At 44.8% G+C, this 20,783-nt stretch overlaps 1 protein-coding gene across 3 annotated transcripts; it reads left to right on the top strand.

Moving 5' to 3' along the window:
• Positions 1 to 16,166: 16,166 nt before the first annotated feature.
• On the top strand, positions 16,167 to 20,342 carry LOC136550575 (uncharacterized). Of its 3 annotated transcripts, none has more exons than XM_066542202.1 (4): positions 16,167 to 16,333; positions 16,446 to 16,498; positions 16,973 to 17,558; positions 19,101 to 20,342. In XM_066542202.1, the coding sequence occupies exons 3-4, from the start codon at positions 17,004 to 17,006 to the stop codon at positions 19,947 to 19,949; spliced, it is 1,404 nt and encodes a 467-aa protein (XP_066398299.1). In that variant the 5' UTR covers positions 16,167 to 16,333; positions 16,446 to 16,498; positions 16,973 to 17,003; the 3' UTR covers positions 19,950 to 20,342. The 3 variants fall into 3 exon arrangements, with proteins under 3 accessions (XP_066398299.1, XP_066398291.1, XP_066398284.1); XM_066542194.1 differs by having other exon boundaries at positions 16,168 to 16,333; positions 16,399 to 16,498; XM_066542187.1 differs by lacking the exon at positions 16,446 to 16,498 and having other exon boundaries at positions 16,168 to 16,333; positions 19,101 to 20,340.
• Positions 20,343 to 20,783: the final 441 nt, after the last annotated feature.

Genomic DNA, 20,783 nt, shown 5'->3' with positions numbered 1-20,783 from the left:
CCCACGAAATGTGTACCTGAGTTGTACCAAAGGTGACCTAAGGCTATCGTGGCTGGTAGACCTGGGTTTGTGTTAGGAATAAATTCCCAGCTGGTTGAAATCGATTCGAATCACCGTCTCTCCCGGATAGTGAGAAACTTGACTAGCTCCAACATCGTAGTAACTGTGTTATGAAACATGATGGTTCGAATGAATATGGAATTACAATACCTGCTATGGTTACTATTGTATGCTTCTAAATGATATACCACATGTTTGGCACAGGATAGTTGCTAATCTAGAAATGGATAGTTATAATTAACTTGATAAAGGAATCATAATTGTACAATGGGTCAGTTGCCTTTTACGCAAACTGTTGTCAAGTTACGTCCACTTATACAGCCTTGCATAATCCTTGGAGTTATTTTATTTTTGGTTCATGACGGGTAAGTCTAGCTGAGTACCTTCTCGTACTTAGGGTTTATTTTCCCATTGTTGCAGATGGCACTATGTATCATGGTTATTGCAAGAGTTGCTTCTATCCCACTGTGGATGAGGAGTAAGCCTTGGGCAGGCTTCTTTATTAATTCCTATCCTTGCTTTTGTGGACCGTGATTCGATTTGGCACTGTATCAAACTATGTTGAAAACTTTATTTTCGAACTTATTTGCTTCTGCTTTATTTATCAAACTTGGTTTGTAATAACTTTTATTCGTACTCTGATGACGAAATGTATCTATGAACTTTATGTAATATGTGGCATGTATGTTGAATCCTGTACAATCTTGGTTGTTGTAAATCGTTTATCGAGACCCGTCGTGGTACTCGATGGACTACTGGGTTTATATTGGTTCAAGTATGACAGTGCGACTGCTTGCGGGCTGCCATTGTACTTGTACTCTTATAAATTGGTCGGTTCTGTGACAGCGAGCCGAACTACGGGATAAATCATTACGTTACTTGTGCTTGATTTACATTACTTGCATTTCATATTGTTGGTTGAGGTGATTTCTAGGGTTTCTAGTTGATCTACTTATGTGTGGTGTTCCTATAACTTCTAACTCTTGATCTATGACTATCATACCTGTAGTAGGCTGAGAAATTTCTCCGATCTAAGTTTTCGTTAACTGATTTTGAACTATGACTCAAAGTTGTCTGCAGGTGCGGCAGTGCCACTGTTCTGGTCTGATAGTGCCACAGTCCGGTAGTGCCGCCCTCCAGAGCGGCAGTGCCATAGGGTGAACTTGATAAAAGTTTGAGTGTTTGTTTTGACATACCTATTCACCCCCCTCTAGGCTAACCAAAGATCCTACAAAGAGGATCACCCCAATCCACCTAAGGTGACAAGCTGGCTGCCGGTGGCGGGCTTCTCCTATTGACCGGTGGTGGGCTTCTTCTGCACCCAAAGTTGGAGGAGGGTTAAGGATAGGGGGTGGTAGGGGAGGAAGAGGATGGGGAGAGAGGGAGAGAGGGAGGCCACGCCACAGGGAAGCAGCGGCCACGTCGATGACGAGGAGGGGTGACGGCATAGTGGGGATAGGGAGATCCTACAAGTGGTATCAGAGCATATTACCTCATATACACGTCACCGCGTAATGTATGGAGCCCGAAGGAGGAACTAGTGGCATGAAGCGGGTGGATGTCGACACGAACAACAGCGAGCTAAGCATGTCAATAGCAAGCAACACCATGCTACCACATCTTGAGGCTACCGATACCGAAGGAGCTCTCAATGAGAATGAGAGAAGAAGAAAGAAAGCTAAAAAGAGAAGCAAGAGAGAAGAAGGAGGAGCAGTGGTTAGAGGAGAAGAAGCAAAGGAAAGAAGAAAGAAGGCTCATGAGAGAAGCAAGAAGAAAAGAAGAGAAGCTAGGAAGAAGAAGAGAAGACAGCAAGTGCATCATCAAGCATATCAAGTAGTTCCGAAGATGGAGATGATGATGAGTCATATCAAGTGTCGAAGGGGAACAAGAAGGAGAAGAAAGGAAAGGGCAAGGCCGACAACAACAAATATGCCGCCGTATTCTTTAACTATTCTTCTATTCCTATGACTAACCATGATCAGAGGTCTTTCATCAATGTGCCCGCAAGCAAGTTACCTCATTTCAATGGGACTAACTTTGCCAAGTGGAAGCACTTGATGAGAGCCTATCTTATAGATCTTCACTTCGGCATTTGGGAGATTGTTTGCAATGGATTTGAGCCATCGGTTGATTCCAAGAACCCAACACTAGAAGAGATGAGAATGATTCACCTCAATGGTCAAGCCACAAGTGTGTTGCTTAGTGCCTTGGATGGTGATGAGTATAATAGAGTGATTGAAGTTGATGTTGCCAAGCAAATATGGGACACTTTGCACCTAGCACATGAAGGGGTTGACAAAGTGAGAAAGACAAGAATTGGCTTGTTGATGTTAAAGCTTAACTAGTTTGTAATCTTGGATGGAGAGGGGCCATAAGAGATGTTTGATAGGTTGATGACAATGGTGGGAAAGATTAGAGGCCATAGTTGTGTTGAGCTAGATGATCATAAAGTTGTCAATATTATGTTAGAGGCTTATTCACCTAGAAATAAGACCGTAGTGACTCTAATTAGAGACAAGAAGAAGTTTGAGTACTTCACACCAAATGATATACTTGAGAGGATCTTGACCTTTGACATGCAAAGAGAAGAAGCAAATGAGAGGAAGAAACTTGGAGAATTGCAAGCAAAGCTAGAGCGCATCAAGATCAAAGATGTAGCTCTCAAGGCCAACAAATCAAGCAAGCAAGGCTCTACAAGCAAGTCCAAGATCAACCGACAAGCTTCAACTAGCAAGCCCAAAGCAAGCAAGCAAGTTCAAGAAAGAGTAGAGACCACATCATCTTCAAGTGAAAGTGAAAATGATGATGATCAATATGAGAAGATTGATGATGTTACTCTCTTTATGAAGAGATTTCACAAGGGGCTAAAGAAGTAAGGCTACAAGGTAGTGAAGAGAAGCTTTTCAAACAAGAAAAAGAGAACATGCTACAATTGTGGAATCACCGATCACTTCATTGCCAAGTGTTCATATGAGATCAAGGAGAACAAATACAAGAAGGACAAGAAAGAGGAGAAGGCCGACCATAGAAAGAGCAAGAAGTATATGGGAGAGGCTCATATTAGGCATGAATGGGACTCAACTAGATTGAGCATAAGTGAAGAGGATGAGAAGGTTGTAACCATTGCTATTCACAAAGTCATCTCCTACACCAAGGCTCTTCAACAACATGTCCAACGATGACTACTACTCCCCTCATATTTGTCTTATGGCAAAGGATGAGAAGGTAAAATCCAAATCGAAGGCCACATCTCCTCTACCTCCTAGTGATATCTCTAGTAGTGATATTAGTGATAGCTCTAGTGATGATAAATCTAGTGATGAAGAAATAAACATGATAACTAAAAATTTGGATAAAAAGACCAAATTATTCATCACTAAGCTAATGAAGGATTTAGAGGGTGTCCAAGCCGAGCTAGAATCTAGAGAAGAGACTCTTATCCAATAAGATGATCTCTACATTGCTAGCAAAGAGGCTCTTGCATTAGAGAGAAGTGAGGTGGAATCCTTGCGCAAGGCTTTGGCCAAAGAGCAAGAGGACCATGCTATTACAAAGAAAGCAAATAAAGCTCTCAAGAAAAAGTATTATGACTTTGATGAAAAGCACAAAGAAATTGAGATGCAATATGGCATTCTTTAGGATAGCAACTTACATCTCCCTAAGGTAAAGGAAACCTCTACTCCCTTCACTAGTCAAGGTTATGGAAAATGTTTTAATCTTGATTTGAATGTCTATTCCACTAACCTTGCAAACATGGAGGCTATGAGAAAGGAGATTGCTAGGCTCAATGAAATCATTGGAAAAGGGTGGATGGGTGAGACCCAATCCAATGACAAAAAGAATGATAAATCAAAAGGGCCACAATTCAAGCAAGAAAGGCATCCCTCAATCAAGCATGGGCTTGGACACACAAAAGGAGCCAAGACAAATGGAAGAAGGATAGTGAATGGCTATGAGTGTGTGTAGTTTGAGAGGAAGGGCAAAATAGGTACATATTAGCCTACACAGACCATGGCAGTGTTGCGCAGCGGCAGTGCCATGGTGAAGGGCGGCAGTGCTGCACCCCGCAAAAATGGGAAGGCTACCAATTCTGCTCCTGATCAAACTAAACCCAAGAAGAAGGTGTACCAGGAGAAACATGTTTTCTAGAAGCCTAAGAAATCAGTGTGGGCCACCAAGAATAAGTATGTCTATCAACCAAAGACTTATGCACCTCGACAAAGCTTGACATCATGCTTTGTTTTGAGAAACAACAGCAGTGGAAAAGTGGTTATAAAATATGTTGGAAAGGAAACCAACATATATAGGAATACTTCTATTTGGGTTCCTAAGATTTTTGTGATTAACATGCAAGGCCCCAAGTCAAATTAGGGACCTAAATCTAGCAACTAAACTTATTTTGTAGTAATACTCCTCTGGTAGACCAAGTTGGGTGCTTGATAGTGGATGTACAAATCATATGACCGGAGAAAGGAGTATGTTCTCATCATATTCCCCGATGACGCACTCAAATAAAAATATTGTCTTTAGAGACAATTCAAAGGGGATGTGATTGGTCTTGGTAAAGTTGCTATAACCCTTGAGCATTCAATTACAAATGTATTACATGTTGATTCGTTGAGTTACAATTTGTTATTTGTTTCTCAATTGTGTGAGATGGGCTACAATTGTCTCTTTTCGGATAAGGGTGTGAAAGTCTTTAGAAGGGAGGATTCCTCTATTGTCTTTATGGGTTAATTAAAGAACAAGCTTTACTTGGTTGATTTCAACAAAAGTAAAGCTAAGCTTAAGACTTGTTTAGTGGCAAAATCTAGCATGGGTTGGCTTTGGCATCGCCGACTAGCCCATGTTGGGATGAGGAACTTGGCCAAACTTTTAAAAGATGAACATATCCTTAGACTAACAAATGTTCACTTTGAGAAAGATAGGATTTGTAGCGCTTGTCAAGCCGAAAAGCAAGTTGGAGCACCTCACCCACTAAAGAGCATCATGACCCCCAAGCAACCATTGGAGCTAATACATATGGATATCTTTGGACCGGTCGCCTACCTAAGTATCGGGGGTAGCAAATATGGTCTTGTTATTGTTGATGACTATTTCTATTTCACTTAGGTATTTTTCTTGCATGACAAGTGCCAAGTTCAAGAGAAGGTGAAGATATTTGTTAGAAGAGCTCAAAAGGGGTTTAGTCTTCCCATCAAAAAAGTGAGAAGCGATGATGGGACCAAATTCAAGAACACTCTAGTTTAGGAGTTTTTTGATGAAGAGGGCATCAAGCATAAGTTTTCAACTCTATACACCCCTTAACAAAATAGTGTAGTAGAGAGGAAGAACCATACACTCATTGACATGGCAAGGACAATGCTAGATGAGTATAAGATGCCGAACATCTTTTGGTGTGACACCATCAACATCGCTTGCCATACCATCAACCGCCTCTACCTACACAAGAAGTTAAAGAAAACTTCATATGAGCTTCAATCGGTAACAAGCCTAAGGTGTCTTACTTTAGAGTGTTTGGGTGCAAGTGTTTCATATTTAACAAGAAACCCAAAATCTCTAAGTTTGCACCTAAAGTTGATGAAGGTTTTCTTCTTAGTTATGGATCAAATGAGCATGCCTACCATGTCTTCAACAAAACCTCTGGGAGAGTTGAGATTATGGTAGACATGACATTTGATGAATCTAATGGCTCCCAAGTAGAGCAAGTTGATTCAGGTGTTGTAGGAAAGGAGGATCCAACATGTGAAGCAATCAAGCAATTGGCAATTGGTGATTAGACCATAAGAAGATAAAGCCACTGAAGTGGAGGTTCCTCAAGTTGCTGCTGCACCAATTTCCGGTGACGTACCTGATCCTACACTACAACAAACACCTACTACAACTCCAAAGCATGGCAGTGCCGCACCTACATAGTCAACAGTAGCTGATTTGACTCCAGCCCATGGACAAAACCTACAACCCATATTTGAGCAAGATGATGATGAAGATCCAGAAGATGAACAAGATGCCATTGAGCATCCAAGGCTAAGACAAACAATACAACATGATCATCCTTGTGGGGGGTACGGCCCCCGGTATCCTCAAGACAAGACATGGGCCGCACCATCAGAGGTGGCCCAGCCCACAAGATCAAGGCGTGCATGGCGCTGCTCAGCGTGCACCGCAAGACATTGTATAGTACCAAATAGGATACTTTACTTGTAACCCTATCCCTCCAAACTATATAAGGAGAGGCAGGGGTCCCCTAGCGGACAAGATACATAGATCTATCTACTACATCTCAATACAATACACCAAAGACACAGGACGTAGGGTATTACGTCGATCAGACGGCCTGAACCTATCTAAATCGTTGTCTCTGCGCCTTGTGTCACCATCCGGTTCTTGATTACGCGCACCCCCACTGACAAATCTACCATCATGAGATACCCCTCGGTGGACTGCCGATGATATTCTATCGATAGTTGGCGCGCAAGGTAGGGGTGTGCACTTGATCCATGGCGAGCCAGATGGACCTCAAATTAGTAGCGCATTCTCATCATCAATCTTGTGGAGATCCATGCCGATCGACGACGACGATTCATCGCTGGCTACATCAGCCCCTGCGATAGTAGATCCAATCTCAGAATCACCACCGAGGTCACCTTCACCAACAACTCACCGCCCACCAGGTGCTCGCCATCAACGTCGACTAGATAACGCCATACACCGCCGACCAGATGCTCCGTTTAAAGCTAAGTCATGTTTAATATTCTTTTAAATATTCTCCAATCTTCGTATATCGCCATAATGTTTCTCCGAACTATTTTCTCCATATTTGCTCTCCAAATGATTTTTTGAACCCTCGAACAGTCACGTTGATGCTCGGACGCCTCCAAAGATGGCCCTATCTCTGGCTCCTTCCTACACGTGCATGAGCGTCTGCCCTGTGTGTTATGGGTGGTCGGCAGTGGTTCCTTGGTGACGCATGTTCCTCCTATATGTGCACGGGCTCTACGCTCGATGTTATGAACTATGGGCTAGCTAGGGCTAGAGACTCAGCTACACACTAACTGGTCGGGCGGTTTATATTAAATATAAATACATCTTCGCTCCAACTGATTGCTAAACTACATACGCCGTTTCATCACCATTGCTGATTTTTCTCCAGAGTTCATTTATTTTTACATCATGTACTACCCATTCTATATGTTTGTATTGCAGCATCATCGTCCAGGTGATCGGATCACCTGGTGCTCGGACTTCTCCACCGATCAACTGGTCAGACCGCTTGGTTCATGGACTCCATTGCCGACCAGTTGATTGGACTGTTCATCGGTCGCTTCAACTCAAGGCTCACTTCGCCGTCGACCAGTTGACCAGACTGTTCGCTGCTCGTGCTTCATCGCCAGCTACGCCGGTTACTCCTCAGCGCTCAGATTCTTCGTGCTCGAGGACTAAGTGGGCACACTTCACCGCACGAATGTTGCTAGCTATGCCGAGGACTCCTTGGTGCTCGAACATCGCTGCCTACACTAGGGCCTCCTTGGTGCTCGATCATCGCCAGCGACACCGAGGACTCCTCGCTCCTCGGTGCTCGGACATCGCCAGCGACACCGGGGACTCCTCACTCCTCAGTGCTCGGTCATTGCCAGCGACACTAGGAACTCCTCGCTCCTCGGTACTCGATCATCGCTAGCAACGCCGAGGACTCCTCGCTCCTCGATGCTCGGACATCACCAGTGACGCCGGGGACTCCTCGCTCCTCGGTGCTCGGTCATCGCCAGCGACATCGGGGACTCCTCGCTCCTCGGTGCTCGGTCATCGCTAGTGATGTCGGGGACTCCTCGGTGCTCGGTCATCACCAGCGACGTCGGGGACTCCTCGCTCCCCGATGCTCGGTCATCGCCAGTGACACCGGGGACTCCTCGCTCCTCGGTGCTCGGTCATCGCCAGTGACGCCGGGGACTCCTCGCTCCTCGGTGCTCGGTCATCGCCAGTGACGCCGGGGATTCCTCGCTCCTCGATGCTCGGTCATCGCCAGCAACGCCGGGGACTCCTCGCTCCTCGGTGCTCGGTCATCGCCAGCGATGTCAGGGACTCCTCGCTCCTTGGTGCTCGGACATCACCAGCGACGCCGGGAACTCCTTGCTCCTCGATGCTTGGTCATCGCCATCGATGCCGAGGACTCCTCGCTCCTCGGTGCTCGGATATCGCCAGCGACGCTGAGGACTCCTCGCTCCTCGGTGCTCGGTCATTGCCAGTGATGCTGGGGACTCCTCCCTCCTCGGTGCTCGGTCATCGCCAGCTACGCTGGGAACTCCCTGGGTGGTCAGACATCGCCGGCTACATCGAGAACTCCTTGGTGCTCGGATCTTGCTACGTCTCATTGGTGTGCTATTGAGCTGCTCCATGCTGTTTGGATTAGGGTGCTAATCTTGGATGGTGCATCTAGGGTCTTGATACACGCATGTCAAACGACGTCGGCATGCTTTCTTTTTCTTTGACCCTGCTACAAGATTCATTCTTCATCTTCCAGTAGGCTCGGGGACTAAGTGGGCACACTTCACCTTGCAGTGAATGTGCGCTTTTCATCTCGAGGCTACGCCTGGGGACTGGTTGCCTGCTCGGATGGTCTTCTACTTTATGACCCTGGCACCATGTGACTACGTCACCTACTGTCAGGCTTGGGGACTAGCTATGGGGGGTATGGCCCCTAGTATCCTCAAGACAAGACATGGGCTGCACCATCAGAGGTGGCCCGGCCCACAAGATCAAGGTGTGCACGACGCTGCTCGGCGTGCACCGCAAGACATTGTATAGTACCAAATAGGATACTTTACTTGTAACCCTATCCCTCTAGACTATATAAGGAGAGGCAGGGGTTTCCTATTGGACAAGATACATAGATCTATCTACTACATCTCAATACAATACACCAAAGACACAGGACGTAGGGTATTATATCAATCAGACGGCCCGAACCTGTCTAAATTGTTGTCTCTGTGCCTTGTGTCACCATCTGGTTCCTAATTACGCGCACCCCCACCGACAAATCTACCATCGCGGGATACCCCTCGGTGGACTGCCGATGATATTCTATCGACAATCCTATTGATAACATCCTTGGGAGTCTTTGAAAGGGGTAATAACACATTTTCATTTAGTAAACTTTTATCAATATTACTCGTTTGTTTCCTCTTAAGGTAGAACAAGCACTTGAAGACCCAGATTGGGTGATGGCCATGCAAGAAGAGCTCAACAACTTTGAAAGAAACCAAGTGTGGACTTTGGTGAAACAACCCAATACCAATGTCATTGGCACCAAATGGGTCTTCTGCAACAAGCAAGATGAGAATGGAGTGGTGACAAGGAATAAGGCAAGGTTGGTTGCTCAAGGTTTCACTCAAGTAGAGGGCTCAGACTTTGAAGAAACATATGCACCGGTGGTAAGACTTGAAGCAATTCAAATGCTTCTAGCCTATGCCACTCATCACAACTTCAAGCTATATCAAATGGATATGAAGAGTGCATTTCTCAACGGCCCTATTTAAGAACTTGTCTATGTTGAGCAACCACCGGGCTTTGAAGATCACAAGTTTCCCAACCATGTCTACAAACTCCAAAAGGCACTCTATGGGCTTAAGCAAACACCAAGAGCATGGTATGAATGCCTTAAGGAATTCTTGCTTAAACAAGGCTTTGAAATAGGCAAAGCCGATCCTACCCTTTTCACTCACAAAGTTGGCAAAGATATATTTGTGTGCCAAATATATGTCGATGATATAATATTTGGTAGTACTAATCATTCTTTTTGTGATGAATTTAGTAGGATCATGACCAAGATATTTGAGATGTCCATGATGGGTAAATTGAAGTTCTTCCTTGGATTTCAAATCAAGCAAGTGAAGGATGGAACTTTTATTAGCCAAACGAAGTACACCCATGATATGCTCAAGAAGTTCGACATGGTGAATGCCAAGCCTATCAAAACTCCCATGCCAACCAATGGACATCTAGATCTCAATGATGAAGGAAAAGCCATGGATACTAAGGTATATCACTCCATGATCGGCTCTCTACTTTATTTGTGCACATCTAGGCCTGATATTATACTTAGTGTGTGCATGTGTGCTAGATTTCAAGCTAACCCAAAAGAGTGTCACTTAGTGGCCATTAAGAGAATCTTGAGATATTTAGTACACACTTCTAACCTTGGCTTATGGTATCATAAGAGCTCTAGGTTTGATCTACTTGGGTTTTCGGATTCCAATTATGCCAGTTGCAAAGTAGATCGAAAAAGCACTTTGGGGATATGTCAATTCCTTGGATGGTCCCTAGTGTATTGGAGTTCTAAAAAGAAAAATTGTGTAGCCTTTTCCACTGCCGAGGCTGAGTATGTTATAGCCGGTGCATGTTGTGCTCAACTACTTTGGATGAGGCAAACCCTTCAAGATTTTGAATGTCACTTCACAAAAATCCCACTTTTGTGTGACAACAAAAGTGCCATAAAGTTAGCCATCAATCCTGTAAGCCACTCAAGAACTAAGCACATATACATCCGACATCATTTCTTGAGAGACCACAAAGTCAAAGGAGATATCAAAATTCACCATGTGAGCATCGAAAAGCAACTAGCCGATATCTTCACTAAGTCTCTTGATGAGTCAATGTTTTGTGCTTTACGTAGTGAGATAAATATACTTGATTCTCGTAACATGGTTTGAACTATAGCACACCTTGATTGATGAACTAGCATGGAAAGGAGAAATGAATTGCAAAAGTTTAAATATTGTGCCTAAAAATATTTATCATAAGAAACAAGTGTATTATGATCATTGTTTGTATTGATCATTTGTTGTTGATCATAGTGTGCTTGAGATATGTGACCATATCCTATATATATATAGAGAGATATTTAGTTAGTAGCTAAATTTATTGTACTGGGGAGTGCGGCTATGTCACGCCTGCCCTGCGGTAGTGCCGCGTGCGGCGAGCGGCAGTACCGCACTTTGAATTTCAACTGGAAATTCAGCCCATATCAGCTGTTACCGTGGGTGCTCACATCTTATCTCTTATTTACCTAGCCCCCCAGGGTAACCCCTCACCTCTTTCCTTAGTAGCCGACGCCGTCGCCTCTTTTCTCCTCCACGCGTGCACAACCAGCCGCTGTTGTCTCCTTGCTGTTGTGCCACTGCTCCAGCTGTGTCATGGCCTGCTGCTACTCTTCCTCGCTGATAGCAGCAGCTCTAGCTCATGGATGATGACATTCTTTCCTTTCCTCTTCAATCCATGTGAATCAAGGTGAAACTCTAACCTAATCCCGATCTATATTTGTTGGAACATGATTTCTAGTGACTGCATGATTAGGGTAGAAACTAGTTTGATGGATGAATTGAATCAAAACAATGATTCATTGGTTGAGCCTCATCTATACCCACGACAGTGCTGCATGTTGGGTGCGATAGTGACGCACTCAACAGATTGAACTTTTAAATGCAGATGTTGTTCCATCGATGACTCTCTATTTTAGTTGGATTTGTGCACCAGATTTGTTTCTATCTTAAACATGTAGCCACTTTACCTACATTGTAGACAACTCCATGTATTTGTTTAGGTCTACTCATTCTGAGATTGCCTAGTGGTTTAGGAGAATATTTGAGAAATAGTCTAAATAGTTGAGAATAATTGAATTGTGGAAGAGGTGAAGCACTAGGTGCAGCAGTGCCGCTCCTAGGGTGCGGCAGTGCTGCACCCTCTGATCTGATTAGTTCAGAGTGCTTTCCTAACTCGAGATTTGAATCATCTTATCTATCTAGAGTGTTTTACAAGTGTTCTTCTACACCCCTTATGTATAGTTTCTTATTCGGACTTATATTTATTTGCATAGATGTCCTCTAGAGGTGATGATGATCGGAGGGGGAAGAGGAAGATGACCAAGCCTTGGGATAAGCAGATGCCTCATCATGGTCATGGCAGGACCACAGGAGGCAGCAGCAGTGCAGCAGACAGAGATGTTGCCAGAGATAGGGGGAAGAGAGATCAGATGATCCAGGATGAGGAGAACTTAGAGAGGATTGGCCGCACTATTCCTCTAGATGCTTGCCCAGATACTCCACCTCATCTTGAGGAGTTTGATAGGAGCTACATCAGATAGTATTCTGAGGATGTGGTTATGAGGCGTCCTATTGACACACGTGCTCATCCTGTGCTCAATTATATGGGAAAGCTGAAGATGGTGGAAGAAGCACACGAGAACAATCCCTATAAATAGCCAAAGAATTTGGAGATTGACTACAGGTTTTGGAATGAGTTTTATTCCAACTTCTATGCATATGTGAACTTCAACTCCAAGAAATCCAAGGTTGTGAAGATGCAATATGTTGATTGGGAGGAGATGAAGGTAAAGAATGAGCCAGAATTCAATAAGGTGATCAAGGCTTGTGAGTTGTTTGGCCTCACTAATATTATGAGCTTCAGATATAATTGGAATGAAGAAGTGCTAGCACAGTTCCATTCCACTTTCATCTATAGGATCTACACTGATGAGATTCACTGGATGACTAAGGGATGGCATTATAGAGTTGATTTTGTTACTTTCAGCCGGATCCTTGGTTTTAGAGAGGGGGAGTGGGGTTTCACTTACATTCATGATGAGGCTAGAGCTGAGATCCATGATATTGCCTATATGTGGATTGACAGGAAAAGTGTAGATGGGAAGGTCAATTGCCTAAAGAGCTATTATTATATTCTAAATAATTTGATTAGGCACACTATCAATCCCAAGAATGGAACAGCCTCTGATCTTAATGCCTATGTCAGGAATGTGCTTGCTGGATTTGCTCCTAGAGGTGACAGGTTTAATGTCCCTCGCTTCATGTGGCGTGAGCTGAGGAATGCCATGGAGGATAGGAGAAAGGGGATACCCTATGCCCCCTATCTCATGTTTATGATTAAGAGGGTCACTGGCAATAGATTTGAGAAAGATGGTCATCACACTGTCTATAAAATTAAGAAGACCCGATGGGCAGATGTTAGCAGGGTAGTGAGATGCTCTCCATCAGTTGAGGACGTGCCTGAGTCATCCCGATCTAGGCCTCACAAGGAAAATAAGATGGAGAAGTTTGGGAGATGGATAAAGGCCATCTTCACCACTTGCACCTATGCAACGAGGACCGTATATTAGGACCGATTGGAGAACCGTAAAGCCAACCGAGAGGCTAGAGAACATGTAGGGCTGCCATCTCTTTCTCTAGTTTAGTCACCGTCGAGGTTTGATGACCTCCCTAGCCTTTCTAAGATAGATTTAGAGGAGGAGAAGGAGGAGCAGGAGCAACCAGAGCTTGACCCTCACACAAGTTTGAGGTCCACCTTGTAGTCCATGAGGAGCACCAGGCGTGAGCGCCACACTTTGACCACTCATCGCCAAGGGAGGGCGGTGGTGTCTTCTTCTTCTTCCTCCTCCACCTCCTTCGACGACGATGATGATGGTGGAGAGGAGGATGTTGCAGGTGCTAGTGGAGCTGCTGGTGGGGATGATGTCGATTGGGACACCATCCAAGAGGATGAGAAGTGAGTGCTAGTCTTTCTTCTTTTCTTCTCTTTTTGGTGCTTTATGCCAAAGGGGGAGAAATTAGAGGGGTCAACAACTTTTTTGACGCCATAGAGAGGAGGTTGCTGCAGCTAGAGTCATGTTCGTATCCGTTTAGAGTAGTCTTCGTTAGGTGAGAGTTTGAGAGTCCATTAGAAACTCTATTTATGTAATAATGCTACTTAAGTACTTTATATATGTGTGGGATATGGACATATATTAATCTATGTTGTCGCTTGTGATATAATTATGCTAGAATGTATATCTTTATATGTATCATATATTGTGTGGTGTCTATTTTGATCTGTACTATTATAGTAAGTGCGGTAGTACCGCACTCTGGTGCGACAGTGCCACATCGAGCTGCAACAACAAACCATGTTGTGCTTAAACTATTATTTGCACCATGTTTTACATACCTGACACAGTATGCAGCACTCCATAAGAGCATGGATGTAGGGGGAGCCCCATCGCTTTTACTAAAATATGAATCTTGGCTTCTTATGCCAATTTGAGAAGTCAATTCTCTATTCACATACTTAGGGAAAGGCTCTACACGAAATTGTGGGTTTTGGTGATAATGACCACGTAATTAGAGAACTAATGAGATTTATTGAGATGACAAGCAGGAAATTCATGTTCGAAGATGCTACATGAAACAGAGGAGCCCCTAATTACAAATGTAGATGGCTTTAAACTCAAAGGAGGTTTAAATTCTTTTATATTTTGAATTTGAATATAGAAAAAGCCATACTATAAAGGGGGGACACAATGCTTAAGCTAATATGTGCTACCAAGTGCTCAAATATACACATGCATCCTTAGATTCATAGCCAAGATAGTCTACACTTCATTCTTACCCTTGCTGTCTTGCGTGGTGCGACACTGCCGTACTTGAGCCGTGGCACTACCGTGACTTAAGTGACTGTTGGGGCTGGAGGGTACTTATATCGTTCCCCTTTCTCTCCAACGGTACTTTCTCTCTTCTTTCTCACTCTAGCTCATCCAAAACAAAGTAAACTCTCTCTCTCTTCCTCACTCTAGCTCTCCCTCCATTAGTGACCTTGAACCCTCAAGCAAATCCATTGATTTCCCCATCAATCCTTGAGAGAAAAAGGGTCTAAAACTCGATTAGAGAGCAGCTCCATTGATTTCTCAACTCAAAAGAGCACTTGGTTTATATTTTGGCCGGCAGTTGTATTTGTTACTCTTGAAGCTTGGTTCCTAGCCGGCTAGAGCGTCGCCCGTGGAGCTTACCAACTTATGTGGTAGTCCCGGGTGGTTTATAACCATCTCTTGAAGCTAGTAAACTGACTCCTCATCTCAAGAGTTAAGTCTCTTGACTTGAGAAGGAGAAAGGGCTGAAAAACCCTAAGCCTTAGTGGCTAACCTCAACAACGTGGAGATATGCAAGCCTTGGTGGCGAGCCGAACTACGGGATAAATCATTGTGTCAATTGTGTTTGATTTACATGACTTGCATTTTATATTGTTGGTTGAGGTGATTTCTACGGTTTCTAGTCTATCTACTTGTATGTGTGGTGTTCCTACAACTTCTAGCTCTTGATCTGTGATTATCATACCTACAGTAGGATGAGAAATTTCTCTGATCTAAGTTTCTATTCACTGATTTTGAAATATAACTCGAAGTTGTCTGTAGGTGCGACAGTGCCGCTGTTCTGGTCCGGTCGTGCCGCCCTCCAGAGCGACAGTGCCGTAGAGTGAATTTGATAAAAGTTTAAGTGTTTATTTTGACAGACCTATTCACCCCCCCTCTAGACCAACCAGAGATCCTACAAAGAGGATCACCCCAATCCACCTAAGACTACGAGTTGGCCGCCGACGACAATGGCCAGCCAGGACGGTGGGCTTCTCCTGTCGACCGACGGCGGGCTTCTTCTGTGCCCAAAGTTGGAGGAGGGTTAAGGACAGGGGGTGGCAGGGAAGGAAGAGGATGGAGAGAGAGAGGGAGAGAGGGAGGCCGCACCACAGGGAAGCGGTGGCCGTGTCGGTGACGGGGAGGGGCGGCGACGCAGTGGGGACAGGGAGGGACTGAGAGAGGGAGACAAAGGAGAGAGGGAGCCGGCGGGGGAGGCACGGCGACACGGGCTGGGAGGCGCGGAGGCGGCTGCTGTGCGACGTGGAGTCAAACAGAGAGGGAGGAAAGGGACTAGGCCGCGGGCTTCTATTTCGCTCTGCCACGCCCTGATGGGTGGCGCGTCACAGCCGCGCCTAGATCGGTGGCGTGACAAGGCCTGCCACGTCAGCGACCAGCGGCCTGGGACGTTATCACGTACGCACCCCTGCCGCGCGATAGCGTTGTTTCGTCGTGCCCTGAAAATAGGCGCGGCTAAAAGCGTTAGTTTTGAAAAAAAAAATCAGAGTTGAAAATAGTTTAAAAAATATTAAAAATAAAAAAAAAATCACCTCTCCACTCTTCTCTCAACACGCCCCCACGCCGTACCCATCACGATGTGACGGGCGACCTTTCCTGAGCGACGCCGCTGTTCGCTGTTCGCCCAGGAAGCCAGCCACACCCCAGCCATACGCCCATACCAATTACCAAACCACTCATCAGGTCGCGTTGCCAGCCGCTCAAGCCAAGACAGCCCCCTAATCTCCCCGGGATCGCTGCTCGTGGCAAGCTAATCGGGGCGCCCCAACCATCTCTCGCCAAGATCTCGACAAGGACTAGCCCATGGTGAGCTGCGCCGATTTTAATATCTGCTAGCCTCTGAGATTGTTTTATTTATTGTTATTCTACAGCTAGCTGGTAGCAGGTACTTAGCTGACGGGACTCGGTTTTGTTTTAGTTTAGCTTAGCTTCTCGTTTGTCCTCTTCGCTTCTCTGGATCAACCTGTCATGGTGAGCATCGCTTTCTCTCCTTCTCTTTTTCGCCTCTTCATTTTTCTTTTCCTGCAAAGTGTGTGTGTGGTTCTTGCTGAATTATCTGGTCTCCTTACGAATCTATGGCTGAGCATGATGAGCTGTTTTACTGGATTCTTGATACAGTTCTCCATTTCGGTTGCTTCATTTTTAGCGGCGGCCAGGGAGCGGGTAGTAGGCCATGATTAGCTGTTAGAATTCAGTTAGCTTGCCTCCTTCCTTTAGTAGTTCTCTGATTTGAGTGTAGACGGCGAATCTGGGTTGGTTGAATGTTGGTAACAAACCCATTTCTTTTCCGGAGAATTCCCAAGTTCCAATTCATTCTGCTCCACTCCAATTGCGTCTTTCTTGATCTGGAACGCGAATCAGCCTCTTCTTAGCACAAATTCCAACCGCTGTTTCTTTCCAGTCTAATTTGTGCAGTTTTTGAGCTCAACTCCACTTTTGCTGCAGCTTGTATCAATTGGAGTAGATAAGCGGCACCATGGGTATGAGGAGCAGGCACCCAAAGGCGTTGGGTTTCCGCTGCTACCCGGCAAGCCACCGCTCCCTAACTCTGGTACTGTGGAGCCTAGTGGCATTGGTCGTCGTTGTGAATTTCCATCTTCTCATCATTCATAAGGAGGAGGATGAGACTATGAGTACACACGAGATCCGCCGATCGATTATGAGGGAGCTCGAAGTGGTGGAGGAGGAGAAGTTCCGGCTAGCTCCTCCCCGGAGCCGGAGGAATCCCCGGGCTGTGCGTCGCAAGGGAGAGAAGAAGCCGCCTACAATAGTGGATGAGTTCTTGGATCAGTCTTCTGCGGTGCATGATATGTTCTTCCCAGAACTGAATACGGCTGTAGATCCAATCAACGGTGGAAATGACAGCATGTACTTCTACTACCCAGGCAGAATTTGGTTGGACACAGATGGAAAACCAATTCAAGCTCATGGAGGAGGTGTCCTGTATGATAAGAGGACCAACACCTATTTCTGGTACGGGGAGAATAAGGATGGCAAAACCTACAAAGCTCACAGCAAGGGAGCAGACAGGGTGAGTTGTACTTTCCGATGCTATCAACACCCATCTGTGGTCTGAGACAAACGATATCTGGCTGTAGAAGCACTCAGCTTAATTGTTTTACCTTATGTGAATGACCTATGTCAAACTCATAAGGTACTAGCTATGTCAAATCGATTGAGTTGCTTTAGCATGCATAGCACATGACCAGAGCACGATCAAGTAGACACAATAGTGTGCTAAAAGTTTGGAGAAGAATAATGGAAATGATCAACTAATGCCTTGCTCATTTCAGAACTTCCGTGTAGGAATTTCAATTCGTTGCATCATTATCCCAAACTAATGTCTTGCTCCAAGATTTAGTAATCATATCGGTGGAGAGATAAACCAACTCGGAGATAGCTAGAAACTAGTATGTGGAACTCCTAAAAAGACTAATATGTACAACACCTAAAAAAACCAATATGTAGAAGAAGGTTTAATTTCTCTAAATATGACCGAGCATTTCAGTGCATATGTAGCTGTGTGTGCTAATGCATACATCTAATTTTCGTGACCTTTTAGATTCTATTGGTGAGGCCAAATTGCTAGGGGGCATGTTGGAAGTTATGGTCTGTTGGTAAGGTAAGAAAATTGACTGGGCTGTATTAAGGCGGGTTACTTGGTGTGTAGAGATGAAAAGCTAGTAACAATTTTGACTGTTTATTATTCATATGAAATTGGTTTGAGCTTCAACATTTTCTTTGCGTACAAACTAGCATTTATTATGCTCTAGTGGTGTTAGAATCATAGTGTTCTAAATTGGAACAATGAAATATCAGTAGATTTGTTTGAGTTCACAAAATTCCAAATGAAGAATCCGGTTACAGGCTTTTGCCATGCAAGTACCGACCTATAGTTTTTTTCCTGCAAAAAGCGAGAAGGTTAAATCATCATTAAAGAAGAATTTTAGCCTTTCCAGATTACAAGGCAATGGCACTAAGGCAGACAAGCAAGCGCGCATACACCCCAATAGATATGCACACTAAGGGTGATATATCTGGGAAGTGCATTGTGCCTGTGATCTCAGTTCTTTCATACCCAGTAAACACTCACACCAGTGGCAGTGTATTGGGAGGTGCATTGTGCTGTGTGATTGCAGTTCCTTAATTGATTAAATCGAAAGTGACTGATAGTAGCATTATGGTGCTACCAACAACCAGAAAGTGCTTTCTTTTTATTTTTATAAAAAATGTCCTCTTGTGGACAGCAAAAACCTCTTCGGTGGTTATGAATTGAAGGCATTTCTAGTTAAGGATTCTCTGGCTAGACTTCGACCTGATTATTCTGATATAAAGAATATCAACATTGGGCACACTGGGAACCAGCATATAGTTTACTGAATTTTCCAGAAACACATAATGAGAACATTTGTTGCTGCTGACAAATTAAACTTGATGTGTGACATCTCGGTAGCAGAACTTTGTAGGTGCTACTTCGGTACTTAAAAGCGATGTTTGTTTTGTCCACCTTCCTATTTGGTACATTATTTTGTCTCTTTCTCATCTCTAACCACTATGACAAATCATTTTCTAGGTTGACATCATTGGAGTAAGTTGCTATTCTTCCAAGGACCTGTGGACATGGAAAAATGAAGGGCTTGTCCTCCATGGTGACGAGAAGAATGTAACACATGATCTTCACAAATCCAATGTCCTAGAGAGGCCCAAGGTGATATACAATGATCGGACTGGCAAATATGTGATGTGGATGCACATAGATGATGCTAACTACACCAAAGCTTCAGTTGGTGTGGCCGTCAGTGACTCTCCGACAGGCCCATTCACTTATCTCTACAGCAAGCGTCCACATGACTGCGAAAGTAGAGACATGACCATCTTCAAGGATGATGATGGGAAGGCCTACCTGATATACTCTTCGGAAGACAACAGCGAGCTCCACATTGGTCCGCTAACTGATGACTACCTTGATGTCACCGATGTGATGCGAAGGCTTCTCATCGCACAGCATCGAGAAGCTCCTGCGCTCTTCAAGCATGAAGGCACCTACTACATGGTAACCTCTGGCTGCACAAGCTGGGCTCCAAACACTGCGCTGGCTCACGCGGCAACATCAGTGATGGGACCTTGGGAGACACTGGGGAACCCCTGTGTGGGAGGGAATGAGATCTTCAGATCAACAACATTCTTTTCCCAGAGCACATTTGTCTTGCCAGTTCCAGGGCTGCCGGGCTCATTCATCTTCATGGCTGATCGGTGGAACCCATCTGATCTTAGAGATTCGCGGTACGTCTGGCTGCCTCTGACGATAGGGGGAGTCCCTGATGAAGCCGCAGACTACAGCTTCATGTTCCCTCTCTGGTCCCGGGTGTCAATTTACTGGCACAAACGGTGGCGTCTCCCTGAGGAGTGGAGGGATTCCTGAAAATCTGAAGTTTTTTTTAGAAGAATTGAAGTTCTTATACGCTGTTACATTGATAGATACCAAAGTATTGACATTTGACACGTTGGTCTACATTGTATAGGTCAGATGTAGATGCAGGGTTTGTAAATGTGCAGTTTTTTTGAGTTTGCACTCAAATCAGATAAAACTTTGTGGCCGTTTGGGCGAGGTGTTGTGGTGATCCACTCGTCTTAGTTTCAAGAATAATCTGGCTGCGCCTTCAGCATTGGTCTTCTCGTTTGATCTAGTTGGAAATGTGTGTTGACGGCTATGGGACCTGATTCAGGGTCTTCCATATTGGATCTGGTAGTTCTTTGTTCTTCCACTCATGATCATTTGATCATCCTTTGTGCATCTGAATTATAACTTGCTAGTGTACGAAGACAGGGTTGCGTTTTTTGGAAAAGAGAGAGAGAGAGAGAGAGAGAGAGAGAGAGAGAGAGAGAGAGAGAGAGAACTAGAATCGCCAAAGATACAGAGAAAAGGATGGTACAGTCCAGCCTGCATGCCATCGACTGATCAACCAGTGTTGACGCCGTGAGAAGAGGGAATTGTTCTTATCCGTAGTACTCCAGGAGGCCAGCTGACCAGGACCGGGAGTGGCGACGGCCGACGGATGAGATCTGATCGAATCTGTTGCAAATCGGGTGATTAGCAACGTGATTAGTTACGGAATTAACGGCCCCACGCGTCAATTCCGGAAGACATCGATCAACGCCGGGGATCCGTATCCCGTATTCAGCGCCACAACAGCAACAAACAGGTGCAACTCCCCAATCCAAAATTCCTTACCCATCGATTATAGATCAGACGGCC

The sequence above is a fragment of the Miscanthus floridulus genome, chromosome 1, assembly GCF_019320115.1.
Source record: "Miscanthus floridulus cultivar M001 chromosome 1, ASM1932011v1, whole genome shotgun sequence".
NCBI lineage: Eukaryota > Viridiplantae > Streptophyta > Magnoliopsida > Poales > Poaceae > Miscanthus > Miscanthus floridulus.
The sequence above is the reverse complement of the archived record's forward strand: the minus strand, read 5'-3'. Positions and strand labels throughout refer to the sequence as shown.

Bases quoted from the DNA above. Each gene is read 5' to 3' on its own strand.
- LOC136550575 (XM_066542202.1), top strand. From the start codon at position 17,004: ATGGGTATGAGGAGCAGGCACCCAAAGGCGTTGGGTTTCCGCTGCTAC. The intron at 17,559-19,100 runs GTGAGTTGTACT...ATCATTTTCTAG, and splicing joins ACAGCAAGGGAGCAGACAGG to GTTGACATCATTGGAGTAAG.